This window comes from Engystomops pustulosus, chromosome 1 (assembly GCF_040894005.1).
Source record: "Engystomops pustulosus chromosome 1, aEngPut4.maternal, whole genome shotgun sequence".
Classification (NCBI taxonomy): Eukaryota; Metazoa; Chordata; class Amphibia; order Anura; family Leptodactylidae; genus Engystomops; species Engystomops pustulosus.
In genome coordinates, this window is record NC_092411.1 from 96169534 (window position 1) to 96189593 (window position 20060).

Sequence of the window (20060 nt, forward strand, 5' to 3'; positions counted from 1 at the left end):
AAAAAAAAAGTTAAAATAAAAAAATTAAAATTAAAAAAAACCTAAAAAATTAAAATCACCCCCCTTTCCCTAGAATTGATATAAATAAACAGTAGAAATCATAAACACATTAGGTATCGCCGCGTCCGAAAATGCCCGATCTATCAAAATATGATAACGGTTTTTCACTGCGTTTAACCCCGTAACGGAAAATCGCACCCAAAGTCGAAAATGGCACTTTTTTGCCATTTTAAAAAAAAAATTTTAATTCTATAAAAAGTGATCAGTCCTAAAAATGATAACATTGTAAACGTCATCAAAATCCGCAAAAAAAGACACCACCCACAGCTCCGTACACCAAAGTATGAAAAAGTTATTAGCGCCAGAAGATGGCAAAATCCCCCCCAAAAAATTTGTACAGGAGGTTTTAATTTTTTTAAATGTATGAAAACATTATAAAACCTATATAAATTTGCTATCCCCGTAATCGTACCGACCCAAAGAATAAAGAAGACATGTCATTTGAGGTGCACAGTGAAATCCGTAAAATCCAAGCCCACAAGAATACGGCACAAATGTTTTTTTTTGCCAATTTCACTGCATTTGGAATTTTTTTCCTGCTTCCCAGTACACGGCATGGAATATTAAATACCACCATTTTGAAGTGTCATTTGTTACGCAGAAAATAAGCCATCACACAGCTCTGTACATGGAAAAATTAAAAAAGTTACAGATTTTTGAATGTGGGGAGTGAAAAATGAAAACGCAAAATCGAAAAAGGGCCGCGGCGGGAAGGGGTTAAGGAACCTCCTGGTGTTGTAAAGGGTTAATCAAAATATAACTGAAAATCCATTAAAAAGCTGCAGCTTTTTCTCACACTTGCTTTTACCACTTTATATGAACTGTGGCACAGCACTAAAAAAATCTTGTGTTTCAGGCACATCTAATTCAGCGCTGGTTTGAGCACCTTCAAGAAACCAAGCCAAATATAATTGTGACATACAATGGAGACTTCTTTGACTGGTAAGTCATTTCTTTTGCATTCTAAATTTATTCTTGAAGTGGAACATGTGGATATTCCATGGGGATTGATCTTTATTTTTTTTACAGGCCTTTTGTGGAAACTCGTGCTACAGTTCATGGGATGAGCATGTTGCAGGAGATTGGCTTTCAGAAAGATAACCAAGGGGAGTACAAGTCTCCATCTTGTATTCATATGGATTGTCTTAGGTACATTATCATTAAAAGTATTACAAATAATACTCTTATTCTAATTTTTTAATGGATAAATCTCTTTCAAGTTCCAATAAAATTTTAGTCATATATATTTTTTACTGTAGGTGGGTAAAGCGAGATAGTTACCTGCCTGTTGGAAGCCATAACCTTAAGGCAGCTGCCAAAGCTAAATTGGGATATGACCCAGTAGAGCTTGACCCTGAGGAGATGTGTCGTATGGCTACAGAAGAACCACAGGTAAAACTTTGTGACTATCATACAGATATATACATCCTATTTGCATGTTCTCCATGCAGATAGTATGTATATATACGTTACTGTCATATCTCCTGAACAGTAGCACCTAGAAACAATCTTATCTCTATTTCCGACTAACTTTAATAGTGGATATCTCCTGTTCTCTTTCACCTAGAAAGACAATTCTAGTATTCTTTTAAACGGCTAATGTGTAGGTGCTATAGTTCAGGAGCGATTTCCCCCTGTCAACTGAAGGCAGAACGCAGACTGAGCTGTAGAAGACACTTGGCAAAAATAAATACGCCCTCTGTCTCTAAACCTGGACACTGTACATACAGGCAGTCCCCGGGTTACGTACAAGATAGGGTCTGTAGGTTTGTTCTTAAGTTGAATTTGTATGTAAGTCGGAATTGTATATTTTATAATTGTAGCTCCAGACAATTTTTTTTTTTTGCCCAAGTGACAATTGGAGTTAAAATTTTTTTGATGTAATTGGACCAAGGATTATCAATAAAGCTTCATTACAGACACCTTACAGCTGATCATTGCAGCCTGGGACTATAGTAAAGCCTCCAGAGAGCTTCACCAGAGGTCACAGTGGGCAGAGGGGTCCGTCTGTAACTATGAGTCGTCTGTAAGTCGGGTGTCCTTAAGTAGGGGACCGCCTGTATTTCTAAAATCTTTTAAGGTTTATACAATTTTAATGGGAAAAATGACGGCATTCTTTTTCACATTTTTAGTTTATAGAAATGTTAATAAAACCAAGTAAGTCTCACACATCATAAAAAATATCATCTAACATTTGATAAGTAATGCAGTTGTTATTTAAAGATGCACAGAACTGCAAAAATTGAGCCCTGCTTTCAGACAACAATGAATCTTAGTAAAGGGGTGAATGTCCTATTCGTTAAAACTAAGTGATACCATCCTCCACTTTCTACGTCGACGCAGTTTCTCCTGCTCCCGCGCTAATAAGACACAGCATCCTTCTTTCTTCACTGCATATAAGTGATGTAGCACTATGCAGTGAATAGCAGCGCTGGTGGTGCCGTTCGCTCTATTGACTCAACGGTCATATGATCACGGTCTCCAGGGGTTAATCAGCGCTGCTGGGTCTCATCACTTATTTCATTTTAGGTGCTGGCCACATACTCGGTGTCTGATGCTGTTGCAACATATTACATGTACATGAAGTATGTTCATCCATTCATCTTTGCTCTCTGCACCATTATCCCTATGGAGCCAGATGAGGTAATAGTCCATTTTGAATAGTCCTACTTTTAATATCAACATATATTTTTCTTCTGTGTTGTTATACTTAGTTTGTTGTTGTTTACAATTTAGGTGTTGAGGAAAGGCTCTGGAACTTTGTGCGAGGCTTTGCTGATGGTGCAGGCGTATCATGCAAATATAATATTCCCTAACAAACAAGAAGCGGTGTTTAATAAGCTGACCAATGATGGCCATGTGCTAGATTCTGAGACATATGTGGGTGGTCACGTGGAAGCTTTGGAATCTGGTGTCTTCCGCAGTGACATTCCTTGCCGTTTCAAAATGGTTAGTTTATAACCCAAGATTTGACTAAAATACATCATGTAATGGGAAGAAAGCAAACTCGCTTTTTTTTCTCCTTTTAGAACCCAGCTGCCTTTGACTTCCTACTGCAGCGCGTTGAAATGACTCTCCGTCATGCTATTGAAGAGGAGGAGAAAGTCCCATTGGAAGAAGTCACCAACTTTGAAGAAGTATGCTATTTCTCAATAAATGTGATGCATTTATATCATATTGACAGGTTGCTTTAATCTTTATTTGTCCTCCCTAGGTTTGCGATGAGATTAAAAGGAAGTTGAATTCTTTGAAAGAAGTGCCAAACAGAATTGAGTGTCCACTCATTTACCATCTGGATGTGGGTGCCATGTATCCCAATATTATTCTCACAAATCGTTTGCAGGTTAGTAAGCGATGCAAACACATGTGGGGTTTAAAAAAACAAAACAAAAACACTTTCCATCTTTGCCTTTTTTTTGTTTTTAATTAGCCATCTGCTATGGTTGATGAAGTGACTTGTGCAGCCTGTGACTTCAACAAGCCAGGAGCCATGTGTCAACGCAAGATGACTTGGCAGTGGAGAGGAGAGTTCAGTAAGTAGTTTTGTTCAATTTTATTTCCAGCCAAAACAATAGCCACGTATTTGTAAATTTCAAGTGCTGCCCTTATCTGAACATTGGTTATTTATACACTTACTGATATTTATATACAGTATTTTGTTGTTGTGAAGAAATATTGCACCATCCCTGTAAGGATGGTAGCATCCTGCTCTTTACAGGTGAACAGAGCAGTCATACCTTTTGTTATGCTAGGATGACAGATGCCTCACTTGTGTTTCCTGGATGCTGCATGTGAAGGCAGATAGTATAAGTATAATGCACTACACTTTGGTAAAATGCATTGCTAATCGGAGTTACTACTTAATTAAATTTATAGGTCTAGGGATATCTCCACAAATAACAATGGGAAATTAAGTTTTTTTTTTCCTGAATATGTGTAAATTCTGTGTATCCTCCTACAATTTTACATATAAAATGTAGAACATTTGCACAGCCAACACCATAGTCCATGTTTTTAGGGTCAACAAAGTTTATTGAACAAATATTGAAATGCAGGCATATACATAAAAAATCATAGTTGTGGATATTTACAAAGACAACCCCATGCAAATGACATTGTTACCAGAATAATATTGTAGACAGTATCTGCATAGTCCAAGGTTTTTTATGGTTAAGCACTTTATTGTGCAAATTACAGATATTGTAATTATAACGATTGAAGAAGCTTAACATTATAGTCTATGCACTTAATTTATTAACTTTAACATACTCTTGCACTTTTCCCAGATCTAAAACTGAGTAATTGTATTATTTCCAATTACATTTATCTGTAACTGCCAAGAACATCTTAAGTTAATGAAGATTAATGTTATTGCCTTTACCGAAGTAATTATTGGCATTTGCAGACTACAGATGTAACGGACTGATATAAACTGCGTATTAGAGACTTAGGTTTCAGATGATTATCACATTAGATGTCGGAACTTTCTTATAGCTTTCATTTATAAGGTCCTTACCACTTTCAAGCATTAATAACCTAAGGACTGTCTTCATGTCATCTTAAAGAGTAACTGTAAAGGTTTTTTTTAGTTTTCCACAAATCAATAGCTTTTGGGGTGTAAAACAATTTTGCCTATTAAATTTGTTACCTAAATTCAGTAGTTTCTTTGCTATCCCTCTCAGATTATGTGAGTGCTGCAGTAGCTGCTTCCTCTCCCTCTGCTGATAAGCCCTGGAGTCCATATTATAAACTAATCTGCAAACTACGGACTCCTGGGAGGAGAGGAGCTGCTGCTCACCTGCTCCAGGGGAGGAGGTCATGTGACAGAGCTCTCTGTGTATGAAGCAGTGCTGAATCTGTACAGGACTGTGGATACAGATGTCTCCTACACAGAATAGTGAGGTACAAGATCTTCACTGTTCCCTATCAGTTCATGCATCCTAGTCTGATTCTACAGAAATTTCTCTTGTCCCTCTCTACATGCCATGCTGTTAGCTACCCCCACACGGTCATGGGCAGTATCGGCTCTGTACAGATAAGCTATTAAAGGAAACCTGTCACCAGGGACCTCATTTTAACTAAAGACAGATTGCAGAAGCTAATATACCTTTTTGCCTTTTATAAGCATTTGCATTACAGTATAATTGTGTGGTATAACTTACTCTTGCACCCTGACAAAATCCTGGGGTAGTCACATGTTGTTTCTTGAAATGCATCCAAATCAAAGCCCAACCCCGGTGACTACACAGTTGATTCTGTCAGAGTGTAAGGCAAGTTATAACACAGAATTATATTGTAATGCAAATTCTTAGAAAAGGCAGAGAGGCAGATTTGCACTGCAGGTGTCATGGGCTTTTACAATCTGTCTTTAGTGAAAATGAAGTCCCTGGTGGCAGGTTCCCTTTGTGCTCACACAGTACAGGCATAGACTTCATGTACTAATGATTACTATCACTTATTACATGTTCACTGCTCATGTTCACATGTGGTGGAAGCTGCCAGTCTAGTCTCCATGTACATCCTGTATATACACTGTGCAGTGATCAGTGGATTTACTTGTGGGAAACTAAATGTATTTAATGCTAAATTACTTTGAGAGAGAACACAAGGCATCATGGGATCTAAGGGCAAGCTAACTGGCCTCAGCCTGAGGGTATAGACTGACAGACATTAGTCTCCACCCACTTCACTTCTGGTGAGAGATTATAGAACAGAAATTGCCATAACTTTGGAAAGAAAAGAGTGAGCCGCACAAAGTAGGCATTGTTCTGTTTGTTTCTAAAGGGGGAATCGCATATAATAATTTGGTAAAATCACTATAACTTTACAGTTACAGTTTAAAAAGGGCATTATCGTATTCTAAAAGCAGCTATCACTATATAGTGACATTTTAAGGAACAGTTTGACAGATTTGTATTCGGTACCTGGGTAAAGTTCTCAGCTCTTAAAATTGTACTCCACACAAGATGTAGTGACAATGAGTCAGTCAATGAGTGAGTCCCGATTTGCCTAATATCTGCAAATTCTGTCTCCATATTTTTTTTGGCTCCACATCAAAGGACATGTGATCTTGTGCTTTGAATCACATTCTAGGTGCAGTTGGGTAGTTTTTACCTGCTGCAGCTACTGTGCATTGTTAGTTTTTGAAAGATGCCGTCACCAGTCCTGAATGAAGTTTATTTTTGAGTTGTATAGAGTAGAAAAAAGTGTCTAAACAAAATGGCTTGAATTGTTTTGAGGAATCTCAAATATATTCATTAAGTAATAAAAAATTAATATGCAGTGCCAGCCAGCCGCAGTGAGTACCATCGTATCCAGCAACAGCTAGAATCTGAGAAGTTTCCTCCACTCTTCCCTGGTCAGCCCCCAAGAGCATTTCATGAACTGAATCGAGAGGAGCAAGCCAAGTATGAAAAGAAGCGACTGGCAGGTGAGCATAGCTTAATACCTGGATATCTTCACATGCTTAATGGGTTTCTGAGTACACCCTAAATCCCTTGGGAGGCTTGGGCAGGGATAACAGGCTCTCCTCTGACTCCCATTTCTAGTGTTATATGAATTCTTTGGTCACTAGAATGGTAAACCAAGAAATATCCATTAAAGGACATCTACCACGAGAGTCAAGGATTGTAAACCAAGCACACTGACATACTGGTGTGTGCCCCCTTGTTTTGCCCTTGGTTTTACGAAAACAGGCTCTTAAAATGATGCAAATGAGCCTGAGGGGTCCCCCCCTCTGTAAGTGCTAATGGAGCATGGAGTCTCTCAGGCTCATTTGCTTAATTTTTTGTTTCCTGAAAACAAGAGCATAAGAACCTTAAAGAACTGTGAATCCTGCCAGAGGGGGCACACACCAGTATGTTAGTGTGCTTGGTTTACAATCCTTCATACTGGTGGTAGATTTGGTAGAAATTTAGGCATTACTGTTGAAATTGACTGCAACAATTATTCCCAGATTATTGCAGAAAAGCTTATAAGAAGATCCATGTCACCAGACTGGAAGACCGTGTTACAACCATATGCCAGCGGGAAAATTCCTTCTATGTTGATACAGTGCGAGCATTTAGGGATCGTAGATATGAGTTCAAAGGACTGCACAAGGTATGATATACCAATATGCGGGTTAGAAAGTAGTGTATTTGTTTCTGAGATAACTGACATGATTTCATGACCCCGTTTAGACTACTTACTGCAGATCTCTCATAGAGGAACAATGGAATTGCGATACAGAATCTTTTTGGTTTCCATAGTGCCACATTATTTAGTGATGTTACTTCCTGGTTATTCTGAAATGTATGGACTGATGTACAGTACCACAATAAACAGCTTTTAATTATTTCCAGGTGTGGAAAAAGAAATTATCGGCTGCATATGAAAGTGGAGATGCGGCTGAATTAAAGCGATGCAAAAACATGGAGATTTTGTATGAATCCCTGCAGCTGGCTCACAAATGCATTCTGAATTCCTTCTATGGATATGTAATGCGTAAGGGGTACGTGTTTTACTGAAATGTTCTCTAAAAGCAAAATTGCATCGTTGAAATTTCAAAGAGAATACAGGCAGTCCCCGGGTTACATCCAAGATAGGGTCTGTAGGTTTGTTATTAAGTTGAGTTTGTATGTAAGTCAGAACTGTATATTTTATCATTGTAATCCCAGCCAGAACTTTTTTGGTTTCTGTGACAATTGCATTTTAAAAATGTTGGATTGTCATAAGAATCAAGATTAACACTAAAGCTTCATTAAAGACGCCTGTGATATCTGTTACAGCTGTTTATTGTAGCCTAGGACTAAAGAACAATGAATTACCAATATCCAGAGGTCAGTTTGTAACTAGGGGTCGTATGTAAGTCGAGTGTTCTTAAGTAGGGGACCACCTGTAATCTGTAGTCTGTCTCCATCTAACTTTGAGATGTGTGGGTTTTTTTTGGGCTGCAAACAACTGATTTGTAGTCCGTTGTTTATGGCCACGGTTAATAGCATTTAATACACATGTAACTGTTATGTATGGAACTTATCCTTCACATCGATAATTGTCCCTTTATTTTTCTTTCAGAGCTCGTTGGTATTCAATGGAGATGGCTGGAATTGTATGTTATACTGGAGCAAACATTATAACTCAGGCAAGGGAGCTTGTTGAACAAATAGGGTAAGCAATAGGAATATTGTTCACCCCCACCTCCTTCAAAGGACATCTACCACCAGGATGAAGGATTGTAAACCAAGCATATGTACATGCTGCTTTGCGCCCCCTCTTTGAAGTCCTTTTCTTTTTTTAAGTATCTTAAGCCCTTGTTTTTATGAAAAAAAGGTATTAAATATTATGTAAATTAACCTGAGTGGCTCCAGGCTCAATGATGTCAATGGAGCCTGCAGCCCTTTAGGCTCATTTGTATATTTTTAAAACCTTTTTTTTCAATAAAAGAAAAGTTTAAGGAGCTAAAGGAAGAGCAGATCCTGCCAGAGAGACCAGACACCAGTAGTTAGTGTGCATAGTTTACAATCCTTCATCCTGGTGGTAGATGTTTTTTTAATTATAACCCCATAGCTAACTTTGTTGGGCATGGCATGCTGACTTGCTGCAGATATGAGATGTGTATCTGGCTGAACATGCATCTGAGCCAGGTTATTTCTACAACGTGTGCACTTAGATTTCTGTCACATTCTTGAACGGTTTCAGAATTTTTCTTGTGAAATGCAAACATCACATAGTTGCCTTGGGTCATTTGAACATTTTTTTTTTTTTTTCTGAACATGACTGAACCTATTTTTTTTTTTATAGGAGGCCTCTGGAATTGGATACAGATGGAATTTGGTGTGTTCTCCCAAATAGTTTCCCTGAGAACTTTGTGATAAAATCTAATAATGCCAAAAAGCCAAAAGTGACCATATCATATCCTGGGGCAATGCTCAATATTTTGGTGAAGGTAAGAGATCATAGATGCCATGGAACAGTGATGTGGTATTTTGTTTTCCCACTAGACCTCTTCCCTATCACATTTTTATCAATTTAAGATTTCAGGAAAGATTGTCATAGTTACAGAATTGTAATGGGATACAGACTGGTTTCCAACTCGGTGATGATAGTTTAAGGATGTATGGAATAACAGTTATGATCCCACATGTCAAGATGTGGCCTTAATGGAAAAACGCCTTTTTAATATTTTTTATCCACACAGGGTTTATAGGAGTCGCAATACTGTGACTGCCACTAGTCGCAGTAACAGTGATCACATTAGAATTGGGTAAACCCCTATAATACTATTGTGGCTGTGTAGTAGCACACAGGGATGCCGATGTAACCTGTATAATACGAATAAAATCTTTATTGGTTTGCCATTCTCCAGGAAGGGTTTACAAACCATCAATACCAGGAGCTTGTTGACCCTTCAACACTAACATACATCACACGATCTGAAAATAGTATCTTCTTTGAGGTGGATGGACCATATCTTGCCATGATACTTCCTGCATCCAAGGAGGAGGGGAAGAAGTTGAAAAAAAGGTTGGTGGCCTATAGGGATCTGTTTGCTAGTAACGTGATCTTTTCACTGAAATCTTGCTTCGCTCAGTTTGTATAGCTCTGTTTTCCTGGGATGTATTTTCTTACAATGATCAGTATAGCATTGATGGAATATATAAGCCAGCCATATTGGCTTTATAAGTAGTATCTCTCAATAGTGTAAATCTATACACTAAGCATGTTGCAGAAATAAAAATCTAGATTTTTTTTGGATATCGGTCTTTGGATTATCCTTAATAAATAATCCCCATCAGATTTTAACTTTATGATAATGCTGCTATTGCTATGACCTGAACTGCAAATCTAATACATTATCTATCCAGCTGGGGAAATGGTGTGGGGGGGGGGGGATTATTTTTTCTTAAGTTCTTTAGAAGATGACAGTTTCCTTACTGTAATAACATCAACAGTACTGTAAAATACAAAATTAAGAGATTGCTAGTACCCTACATTGCTGTGGTAAATGTCATAAGTGTTTCAACTTCAATATTCGACAATCCCCTGTGGCCAATTTGGGAGCACAGCAGGGACCTTGTAGGCCGTAGAAGGTTAATTATTATCTGTATCCTTGTTGCTTCCAGCTGATTGGTGGAGATTCGGCATCAATCTACAATTATTTAATCACCCAAGGGGTCAACCATTTATTGCAATTCTCATATAATACCATTAAATATCATTAAATTCACTCATGAGAATGTGTTTTTTAAATGACGATTTGAAATTTTCCTTGTCCTTAGGTATGCTGTGTTTAATGAGGATGGTTCACTTGCCGAGCTTAAAGGATTTGAAGTAAAGAGAAGAGGTGAATTGCAGCTGATCAAGATATTCCAATCCTCTGTGTTTGAGGCTTTCCTTAAGGGAAGTACATTGGAAGAGGTCTATGCATCAGTAGCTAAAGTGGCAGATTACTGGCTGGATGTGCTGTACAGCAAAGTGAGTGGAAACCCCAAACTACAGTTTACCAGAGCTATGGTGGAATTGCTGATTTGTTATTTACTAATATAAACTATGAAACAAATTGCTGTTAAAAAAACCTGCAGTAAAATGTGCCAACTGTATGAAAGAGGAGTCATGTTAAATTTTGTTTGTTTTCTATTTAGGCTGCCAATATGCCAGATTCTGAGCTATTTGAACTGATCTCTGAAAATCGATCCATGTCCAGGCGACTTGAGGATTATGGGGAGCAAAAATCTACATCTATTAGTACTGCCAAACGCCTAGCTGAGTTTCTTGGCGATCAGATGGTCAAAGATGCAGGACTTAGCTGCCGATATGTCATATCTCGCAAGCCTGAAGGATCCCCAGTTACCGAGAGGTGAGAGCAAGTGTAAGAGAAACAAATTACTGGGTGACTGCTATAGCTGTTACTCTCTTCAGAAAGAGGGGCAGAGTTGTAGTTAGTGCCATTTGCCCGGACATGGAACAATAAGGAACTGAGCCCATGGCATGTGCAGTGGTGAAAATATTTCTATTTTTGTGTGTGTGTTTGTACTTAATCCCTTCTTAAGAGGTTCCAAGCAAACCACACGGTTAATACCATGACTGCAGCAGGTTTGAGATATATACTTGTTTATCCCCATCCTTTTTTTTTCTTTCCCCAAATGTGAAAATTTAGCAGAAATGTTGAAAATTCATTTTGCTTCAAGTTTGTGTTATAATCTGAAATCAAATGGAAATAAGTGTTTAAGGGGTTTTCCCACAAAACAAGTTGGGTCCACAGGAAAAGGCCCAACATGCTGATCAGCTCCTACTACCTGCTCCGCTCCTCCCATGGAGCAAGTCTTTGCAGCGATATACAGCAAATACTTACCGGTTATGGAGAGGGCTCAGCCCGTGAGCCCTCTCCATGCACCCGCAGCCGACCCGTGACATGCTATTACGTCATGCGTCGTTAAATGGTTAAAGTGGCTTTCCCGACGACCCCACACAGATCACGAGAACAGCGGAGGGGGTCCGAAGTACCCCCGTCAGAAGCCTTGTCACTACCTGAGAGGAGCAGAACAGCTGGTAGCACATGGTTGGACTGCTTCGTTCATTTCTATGAAGCTGACAGAGATTGCCGATGTGAATGGAGCAGGCCATGCGTAACCAGCTGCGCCACTTATCTTGGGGAGAGACGAAGGGTCAGACGGTGGAACATTGGACCCCCTGTTCTCGTGATCTGTGGGGGTCTCATCACTGAGTCCCCACCGATCAGCAAGTTTTCTCGTGGGAAAATCCCTTAAACACTTGCTTTTTTTTTCGTTTTTGATTTCAGCCATTATGAGAATGCAGAACAATGTGCAGGCATTCTGTTGTTGAGCCACATATGCTGAGCAAAGTAAAATGCAAGTTTTGTGGGAAAAGATGCTGTACAACTTGGTGTTTATATTTCTGCACTTTCCGGTTCACATTTTGTGCCGTATATTGTAAGGACATATGGCACAGACGTATCCCACTGTATGCTTATAGATTGGGACATGTCACCCAGGGTCCCTCCCTTTTTAGTGAGGAGTGTACAAAGTTTTATAAGGGGTTGTTTGTATTTGGACAATGTGTACTTCCTAATGGCATCGTATGTAGTACAGTGTACTGGGAAATGAAAGACCATGTGCAGACTGCAAATTATACAGGAATGTCTGTGCTCACGGTGACCTCTGAATTCCTATAATTTGCTGAACTTTATCCTTAGGCTGCAGTGATATTCTGTCAGGTGTCTGCAATAAAGATTTCTCGTTATTCTTTGTAAACCCCAAATTTTCATATTGTAACCTTGTCTGGAGTTACACTTCACGGAACACTGCAAAAATGTGTTCCGACTTGCATATAAATTCAACTTACTAACAAACCTATAGAACTTATCTTGTACATAACCTGGGGAGTGCATGTAGGGTATAGTCCATTTTATTAAAGTTAAGATGTTGACTGTAAAAAGTTAAAAATAAAAAATAAGAAGGTCCTAAAAAATCGTAAAACATTTTTTTTTAAAAAGTTTAAAATACAGAGTTAGTAATTATCTTGAGATGCCTTCAATTTAAGGATATGTTAGATGGCAGACTTTTTTTTTATATTCTAGAGCGATTCCTTTGGCAATTTTTCAAGCTGAGATGGGAGTAAAACGACACTATCTTCGCAAGTGGCTGAAAAACCCCTCTCTACAGGATTTAGATATACGATCGGTTAGTTATCTGTCCTTTTTTGTCCGTTATTCTGTTTTGCAGATGAAGTGTTTTATTGTGGTTTCTTTTTCTTTCCCTGCAGATTCTAGACTGGGATTACTACATAGAGCGTCTGGGAAGTGCTATTCAAAAAATCATTACCATTCCAGCAGCGTTACAGCAGGTACAAAAATGACATTGGACTACGTATGACTTCCAGATTTCTAATTATCAATAATAACCTGTATAGTTTTCTTTTTACTTGGAAAGCAATTGTTTTAAAGCAACTTTTTTTTTTATACCATAAGGTGTGCATGCTAGATATACATAATGATGTGAGTCTGACTTGTGTGTGTTTAGGTTAAGAATCCAGTCCCTCGTGTAAGACACCCAGATTGGTTACATAAGAAGTTGCTGGAGAAGAATGATGTCTACAAACAAAAAAGAATTAATGAGCTCTTCACTAGTGAAGGAAAAAAACAAGTGAGTATTGCAAGACATTATAGAGTATTATAAAACAAAGGATTCATTTGTATAAAACATTTAGTGTACTCACTCTGGGATGATGTCTCATCTGTCCACATGGTGGCAGTGTTTGTTTTTCTCAAGCCTGAGCGTTTCACAATGCCTTTGCATAAGAATCAATCTTGTGGCTAGATCTTGTCTTAGTAAAAATAAAAGAAGCAGTGGGGACCTCTCTTCTGAGCTGACAGAGGCATGTATTTTACTGGAAAGTGTAACTAATTCATACTTGGAAGTGGTAAAAGCTTGACTATCTATTAGCAGTGTGGCCGGATAGAGATCATTAATAATTAGTCATTTGCAGGCTGTTTTAGAAATGTTGTTGATGCTTCCAGGCCATGTAGTGTTTACGCAGAAAGTTCTAAAATACTTACGTTCATCCGTTTTACGTGAAGTGATTTCTGCTAATGTGGTTCTTGTGTTAACTCTTTGCAACCAACCAAAAACAAAAGTTGAAATCTGATAGTTCTTGTGAAACTACAGTATGTATGCTGGAAGAGTAAATTAAAAATACCATTAAAGGGGCATTATTAATGGGCCGGGGGGGGGGGGGTTGTCAATGGAATTCTCCTTTTAATAGCTATCTAGTAAATTATCACTGGCTGCAAATTTAAAGGAAAAACTTCTTCCAACACAGACTCTGCACCATGAGTTGTGGCTGAATATTATTTATTCAGAAAATATGGGTCTTCAGTTATGGCAAAGCTCCAGGTAGACTTTATAAATCTAGTGTGGACACTTTGTGTGAGGAGTTTTGCATATTTTACAAGGTTGATAGATTCCAAATAAGTATTCATTTTGCATAATAATAAATCATAAAGGTGAAGTTGTGATAGTGGCCAATAAAGTGTCACTTATTTCTATTAAGAGTGACTCTTATGCTCATTGGTAGCATTAGGGAGACGGCATGAGAAAAATCTTGTGAGCATATGCCAAAATTGGCCAAATTTTTGGACCTGCGCTTTAGCTTAGTCATTTTAGCTTGATCTTGTATGATGAGGTCTCTGATGTTATAGCATTAGCATAGTTGTTTCTGGAATTTTAATCCTGAAAATTAGTTGGGTATTCTGTGTTGGCAAATTTTTTTTTTAAAACAAGCTTTCTCCAAAATAAGTGTAGGTCCTTGATGACCTCAAATTTATTTTAATTTGTTTGGGAGATAGAAATTGAAGTCTTTATTTAAAATCTTTTTTCACCACTGCTGGTATGTTTAGAAAGGTTTATGATTTGTAGAGGGTTGAAGTTTTCCCATGGATAATGTGTTTTCATATATTGGTTCAGTATATATTTTGGTGTCATGTTTTAGGTCACCGCTCATCTGCAGCAGCCAGATTCCTCACAAACTGCAGATATAGAGGATTTTGGGGTAGGGAAACGTCTTCAGCCTGCCATTCCTATAAGCACTAAGAGAAAACGTGTACCTACAGCAGAGGAGAGTCAAGGGGATTCACAAGATGTAGCACTAACACAGTCTTGGAGAGAGGTCTTGGGTCAACCACCACCACTGGGCACCACCAAGGTAAGTTTGGCCTTTTATCAGTATGTTTTTCTTTATGGTTATCCTTACTGCTGTAGTTGGTTACCTGTATGTTTTCCATGATAGGAAGAGAGACTTCTTTGGTTGCGTTATCACAAGAAAAAGTGGGAAATTCAGGCACGTCAGCGCAAAGAACGACAGAAGAAACGGAGATTAGATGATGGAGATGCAGTCCCTGGAGCAGGAGGTGTAGTCCGTGAAACCCAAGCAGCTGGGTTAGGTAGTTTCCTGCGTCGAACGGCTCGCAGCATCCTTGACATGCCCTGGCAGATTGTTCAGGTTAGACTTTATTCCTCAATAGATACAAATTGGGGGACATATATCATGGCTTGTATGACAGTTATATGGCCTGCAATCTCAATTAAAACTCACAATAAATTTTCCCCATTGTGTCCCGAGAATCTTGGGTGTTAAATTCTTGTATCTTTTTTACAGATTGGGGATAGCAGTCAACCAGGTATCTTCCGCCTGTGGGCAGTAATTGGCAGCGACTTGCACTGCATCAAGTTGAACATTCCCCGTGTTTTCTATGTCAACCAGAGAGTGCCAAAAACAGAGGAAGGAGTGGTGTACAGAAAGGTTGGCACTCGTTTCCAATATTACATTTTGATATCATATACAATTTGATATATTCATATTTAATATAGATGAATGAGGCTTTTTAACTTAAGCAATGTGGATTGTTGAATAATATGCTATAAATATTGCTTCGGAATGGATTTGTCCAAAGCCACATAGTTAATTATTGTTGCAGCATCAACTATTGTAACGCAGCAAATCCTTTGTCTATTGTAAGTCCATATTGGATCTTATGTACGATTTATTCTCTACAGGTAAATAGAATCTTGCCTCGTTCAAACCCAGTTTACAACTTGTATGAATATTCTGTCCCAGAGGATATGTACCAGGAGCACATCAATGAGATTAATGCTGACCTGTCAGCTCCAGACATCGAGGGAGTGTATGAAACGCAGGTACTGAACTACATAAAGCTATGTTTGGGTGGGCCCCCTGAACAAGCACATTCCTTTAAAGGTGTTAAACTAAAAGTAATGTTTTATCCCACCGCCACTTCCATTTATAGGTCCCACTTATACTACGGGCCGTGGTCCAGCTTGGTTGTGTGTGCATGGTTAACAAACAGATGGTTCGGCACTTGTCTGGAAGAGAGGCTGACATTTTTGAATTGGACCATTTGGATATGAAATCTTTAGCCCAGTACAGCTACTTGGAGCCAGGTACCAACAGAAAAATGCACTTCTTTTTTCCATAATGATTTCTTGCTTGTTTAAAAGTAATGGAATTACAATATACAATTCCTGTGGACTTTATAGATTGTAAACACGTATGAGCAGGGCCCTCTCTCCTTTTGTTTCATGATGCTGTTGTTCTGTAATGTCATATTTAAATTGAATATGTACCTCATGAACTGTAAAATGCTGCAGAATATGATGGTTCTTTATAAGAAGAGGTTTGTTTATAAATAAAGATTTTATTTTCCCCTTCCAGGTAGTATCAGACATATTTACTTGTACCACAATTGTCAGGGAAACAAGGCTCTCTTTGGGCTGTTTATTCCATCACAGAGAAAGTCTGCAGTGTTTGTGGTTGACACGGTTAGTGTAATCTTATTCTTTTTGTGGTTAAAAAGTGTTTGGCTGTCAATATCCTTTAGTTTAAATGCATGTCCCACTTTAATCCTTCCATGTAGGTTCGTAGTAACCAGATGCCAAATCTGAACAATATGTATACTAGTGAACACACTGCAATGCAGGAAAGGGTTGATCTTGAGCTTTTGCCACCTGAGAAACATGTCTTTGAGGTTCGAGCAGAGACAGACTTGAAAACAGTTTATCGCGCAATTCAGAGGCTACTTCTGAGCTACAAGGTTTGTTATATTCAAGACAAAGAGCACATACATGAATAGGTAAAAGCCCATTGTAGGGTAATGACTGTGTATTCCTTTTTCTGCTACAGGATGAGAGACGTGGACCAACTCTGATTGCATTACAATCTAACTGGTCCCCCAAAAGGTTAACAAGTGGAATGCCTGTTCTAGAGGAATTTCCTCTTGTCCCTGTACGTGTCACTGATGATATTAGTTATAATGTCCTCGACTGGCAGCGCCATGGAGCCCGTCGTATGATTCGTCATTATCTAAATTTGGATAGCTGTCTTTCTCAAGCGTTTGAGATGGCCAGGTAATTTATTCCATCACAATGCCTTCTGAAATCCAATACTGCACTAGGATTTAAATGTTTTGGTAGAGCTAGAAATAATTGACAGCTATTTTCAAACCCCTTGGTTCTCAATTAACTTAAAATGGTTGTCCAGAGATTTAGAAATATGGCTGCCTTCTTCCTAAAACAGCTCCGCTCCTGACCATTGGTAGTGCTTGCTATGATGGTTATGCTTTATTCATCAGCTAATCAGCATTAACCAAGTTCATGTTTGCTGCTGGTTTTGGAAGAAATAATATTTTTCAACCTCTGAAAAAGCCTTTTAAATGGTGACAAAGTGACAATTTCAAATGAGCTGTAAAAAAATTACATTTTTCTTTTAAATAGATATTACCATCTTCCCGTTGGCAACCTGCCAGATGATGTATCAACATTTGGGTCAGATCTGTTCTTCTCAAGGCATCTTCGACGACATAATCACCTACTTTGGTTGTCGCCAAGTTCAAGACCAGACCTTGGAGGCAAAGAAGCAGATGATAACAGATTGGTTATGGAGTTTGATGAGAGAGCATCTGTGGAAATTAACAATTCTGGCTGTTACAATACTGGTAAAATAATTGTCTCTTGTGATTTCTTCTACAATAAGGTCTGCAACCAAGCCAGAAAGTCATTTTTATTTTTTGCAGACAGGCTTACTCACCTCCCTGACTGTACGACACTGAATGGTACCACACATGTTTGGCACTGGGCCGCCATTTCTGTCTTTGGGGATGTATATTCGGCTGCAAATTTGCGGCCGCCTATATATACCCCAGACAATTGTGTGAATGAGGCCTTAAAGTTAGTTGAGCTAGATCCTTGTATTTACCTCCAATATGTGTATGTAAATATTAATAATTGCATGGTTAGTTATGTTTTTGCTCAAGATTTAAAGGATAAAAAAAGCTGCAATTTTAATAAAATTGTTTTCCTCTTCAGTGTGTGTAGAGCTGGATATTCAGAGCCTGGCTGTGAACAGTATCCTGCAGTCGCACCACATTAATGACCTGGAAGGAGCTGGTAGCATTGGCATCAGTTTTGACGTATTGCAGCAGGCATCCCTCGAGGACATGGTCACTGGTAATCAGGCCAGTACTGTGGCCAGTTATGATGAGACTGCCCTTTGCTCCAACACTTTCAGGTAAGGTACCAAGTATGGGGTGTTATGAGAACATCTTGCTAACAGCATATAAAACAAAATATCCAGGGTGACAATGTAGGATAGCACTGAGGTAATTTGTAATTAAATATAATTCATATACCACTTCAGGCGTATGTGACTTATATGAGTTTTCTATACTTTTAGGATTCTGAAGAGCATGGTGGTAGGTTGGGTGAAGGAAATTACTCAGTATCACAATGTGTATGCAGATAACCAAGTTATGCACTTCTACCGGTGGCTACGGAGCCCATCGTCATTGCTTTATGACCCTGCCCTTCATCGAACACTGCACAATATGATGAAAAAGTTGTTTCTACAGTGAGTAAAAATAACTATTTTGATACTAATTAAAAAAAAATTGATTATTAAAAAAATATTTTCATAGATGCTGTCATTGTATTGTATATTTTTGTGGTCGCCTAAACAAAGCTTGGTGTATACAGTGTGTCTGAATAAATGCAATTGAAATCAGAAGTTTTCATCCCCTATATTAAAAGACACATGTTCATGTTTTTCCTCACTATTTGGCATGAAATCAGAATAAACCTTTAACCTCTTAGGTCAAATATAAATAATTTTGGTAATCCTATTTGCCAAATGTTGATTAATAATAATTTTAAGGCATGTGTATTACTTTATGAAAAGTGCAAAGTCAAACGTTTACACACACTAAGCTTTAACCAATTTGGGACAGCCCATTTGATGTCATGTCTTTGGAAGCTTCTGTTCATTGGCAACATCTGAGTTAGGTCCCAAGCACTTGACCATTATGGAGACCGTGATCTGGCTGCAAAATTTGTGACCATCATGGCCCCATAGAGGTCTATGGCACTAGGTTACGGTGTGGTGACCACTGCACTGATTGAGCCAAGCTTTCTGTGGAGAGGGTAGGACATGTGCATGAAGCCTTAGAGACACACATGTGGATGTATTTTAAGGCACACATTAAACTCACTGCTTCTTGGTATAACATCATGGAAAACTCTAAAGAAATCAGCCAAGATATTAGGATGTCTGCCAGACATGCAGTTACTCCAGGACATTTCATGTTTGCTTCTTTGCGCAGTCATATACAAGGCTTGGCCGCAAATGGGTCTTCCAAATGGATAGAGATCCATAACATACTGCCAAACTGGTTACAATAATAATATATGTATTTTGAAATGGCCATCACAAATACCTGATCTCAATCATATTAAAAATTTGCGGGCAAAGCTGAAAAGGCAAGGCAACCTACAAACATGACTCGGTTACGCTAGTTCTGTCGAGACCCAAATTCCTACTAACTATTGTGAGAAGCTTGAGAAGGATATCCAAAATATTTAACCCAAATCACAGTTTAGGTGCAATGGTGCCAAATTCTAATAAAATGTATGTAACCTTCTGACTTTGCAGAAAGTAATAAAAATTCTCTTTCTATTAAAACCACAAGACCTTTTATATAGCTTATTACGCAGTCTCATACATTTTATATTGGTTTATCACTCAATACTATTTTTTCTTTTTATAGATTGGTCGCTGAATTTAAGCGACTTGGCTCTTCTGTTGTGTATGCTAACTTCAATCGCATTATCCTCTGCACAAAAAAGCGGCGAGTAGATGATGCTATTGCTTATGTGGAATACATTACACAGAGGTAGGTACTTCCCTCTTTTTCTTGACAATTTTGTATATTTATTTTGTTAAAGACACTCCAATATGTTTTTTTTTTCTTTTAAGTATTCACACCAAGGAGATATTTCACTCCCTTACAATCTCTTTTTCACGCTGTTGGGAGTTTTTGCTCTGGATGGACCCTGCAAACTATGGGGGAATCAAAGGAAAACTTCCTTCAAGTGTGCACTATGGAGAGGTCAGTTTTCAAAAACTTATGGCCAAGTATAGCTTCCTCAGGCTCAGTT

The 20060-nt window shown here is 38.4% G+C and overlaps 1 protein-coding gene across 1 annotated transcript in view; it reads left to right on the forward strand.

Moving 5' to 3' along the window:
* The window catches only part of POLE (DNA polymerase epsilon, catalytic subunit), a 41689-nt gene that overhangs the window by 14178 nt on the left and 7451 nt on the right, over positions 1-20060 (forward strand). The window contains exons 11-42 of the mRNA XM_072148979.1: positions 917-1002; positions 1090-1209; positions 1320-1452; positions 2590-2703; positions 2797-3009; positions 3090-3197; positions 3275-3403; positions 3491-3593; positions 6344-6490; positions 7016-7161; positions 7404-7552; positions 8116-8208; positions 8842-8986; positions 9407-9564; positions 10320-10515; positions 10683-10897; positions 12638-12740; positions 12823-12903; positions 13080-13202; positions 14548-14760; positions 14845-15057; positions 15214-15357; positions 15612-15752; positions 15863-16016; positions 16288-16394; positions 16490-16666; positions 16756-16979; positions 17346-17566; positions 17937-18138; positions 18304-18477; positions 19670-19795; positions 19879-20011. Coding sequence (XP_072005080.1) covers positions 917-1002; positions 1090-1209; positions 1320-1452; positions 2590-2703; positions 2797-3009; positions 3090-3197; positions 3275-3403; positions 3491-3593; positions 6344-6490; positions 7016-7161; positions 7404-7552; positions 8116-8208; positions 8842-8986; positions 9407-9564; positions 10320-10515; positions 10683-10897; positions 12638-12740; positions 12823-12903; positions 13080-13202; positions 14548-14760; positions 14845-15057; positions 15214-15357; positions 15612-15752; positions 15863-16016; positions 16288-16394; positions 16490-16666; positions 16756-16979; positions 17346-17566; positions 17937-18138; positions 18304-18477; positions 19670-19795; positions 19879-20011 — 4791 coding nt within the window. The remainder of the gene's footprint in view (positions 1-916; positions 1003-1089; positions 1210-1319; positions 1453-2589; positions 2704-2796; positions 3010-3089; positions 3198-3274; positions 3404-3490; positions 3594-6343; positions 6491-7015; positions 7162-7403; positions 7553-8115; positions 8209-8841; positions 8987-9406; positions 9565-10319; positions 10516-10682; positions 10898-12637; positions 12741-12822; positions 12904-13079; positions 13203-14547; positions 14761-14844; positions 15058-15213; positions 15358-15611; positions 15753-15862; positions 16017-16287; positions 16395-16489; positions 16667-16755; positions 16980-17345; positions 17567-17936; positions 18139-18303; positions 18478-19669; positions 19796-19878; positions 20012-20060) is intronic.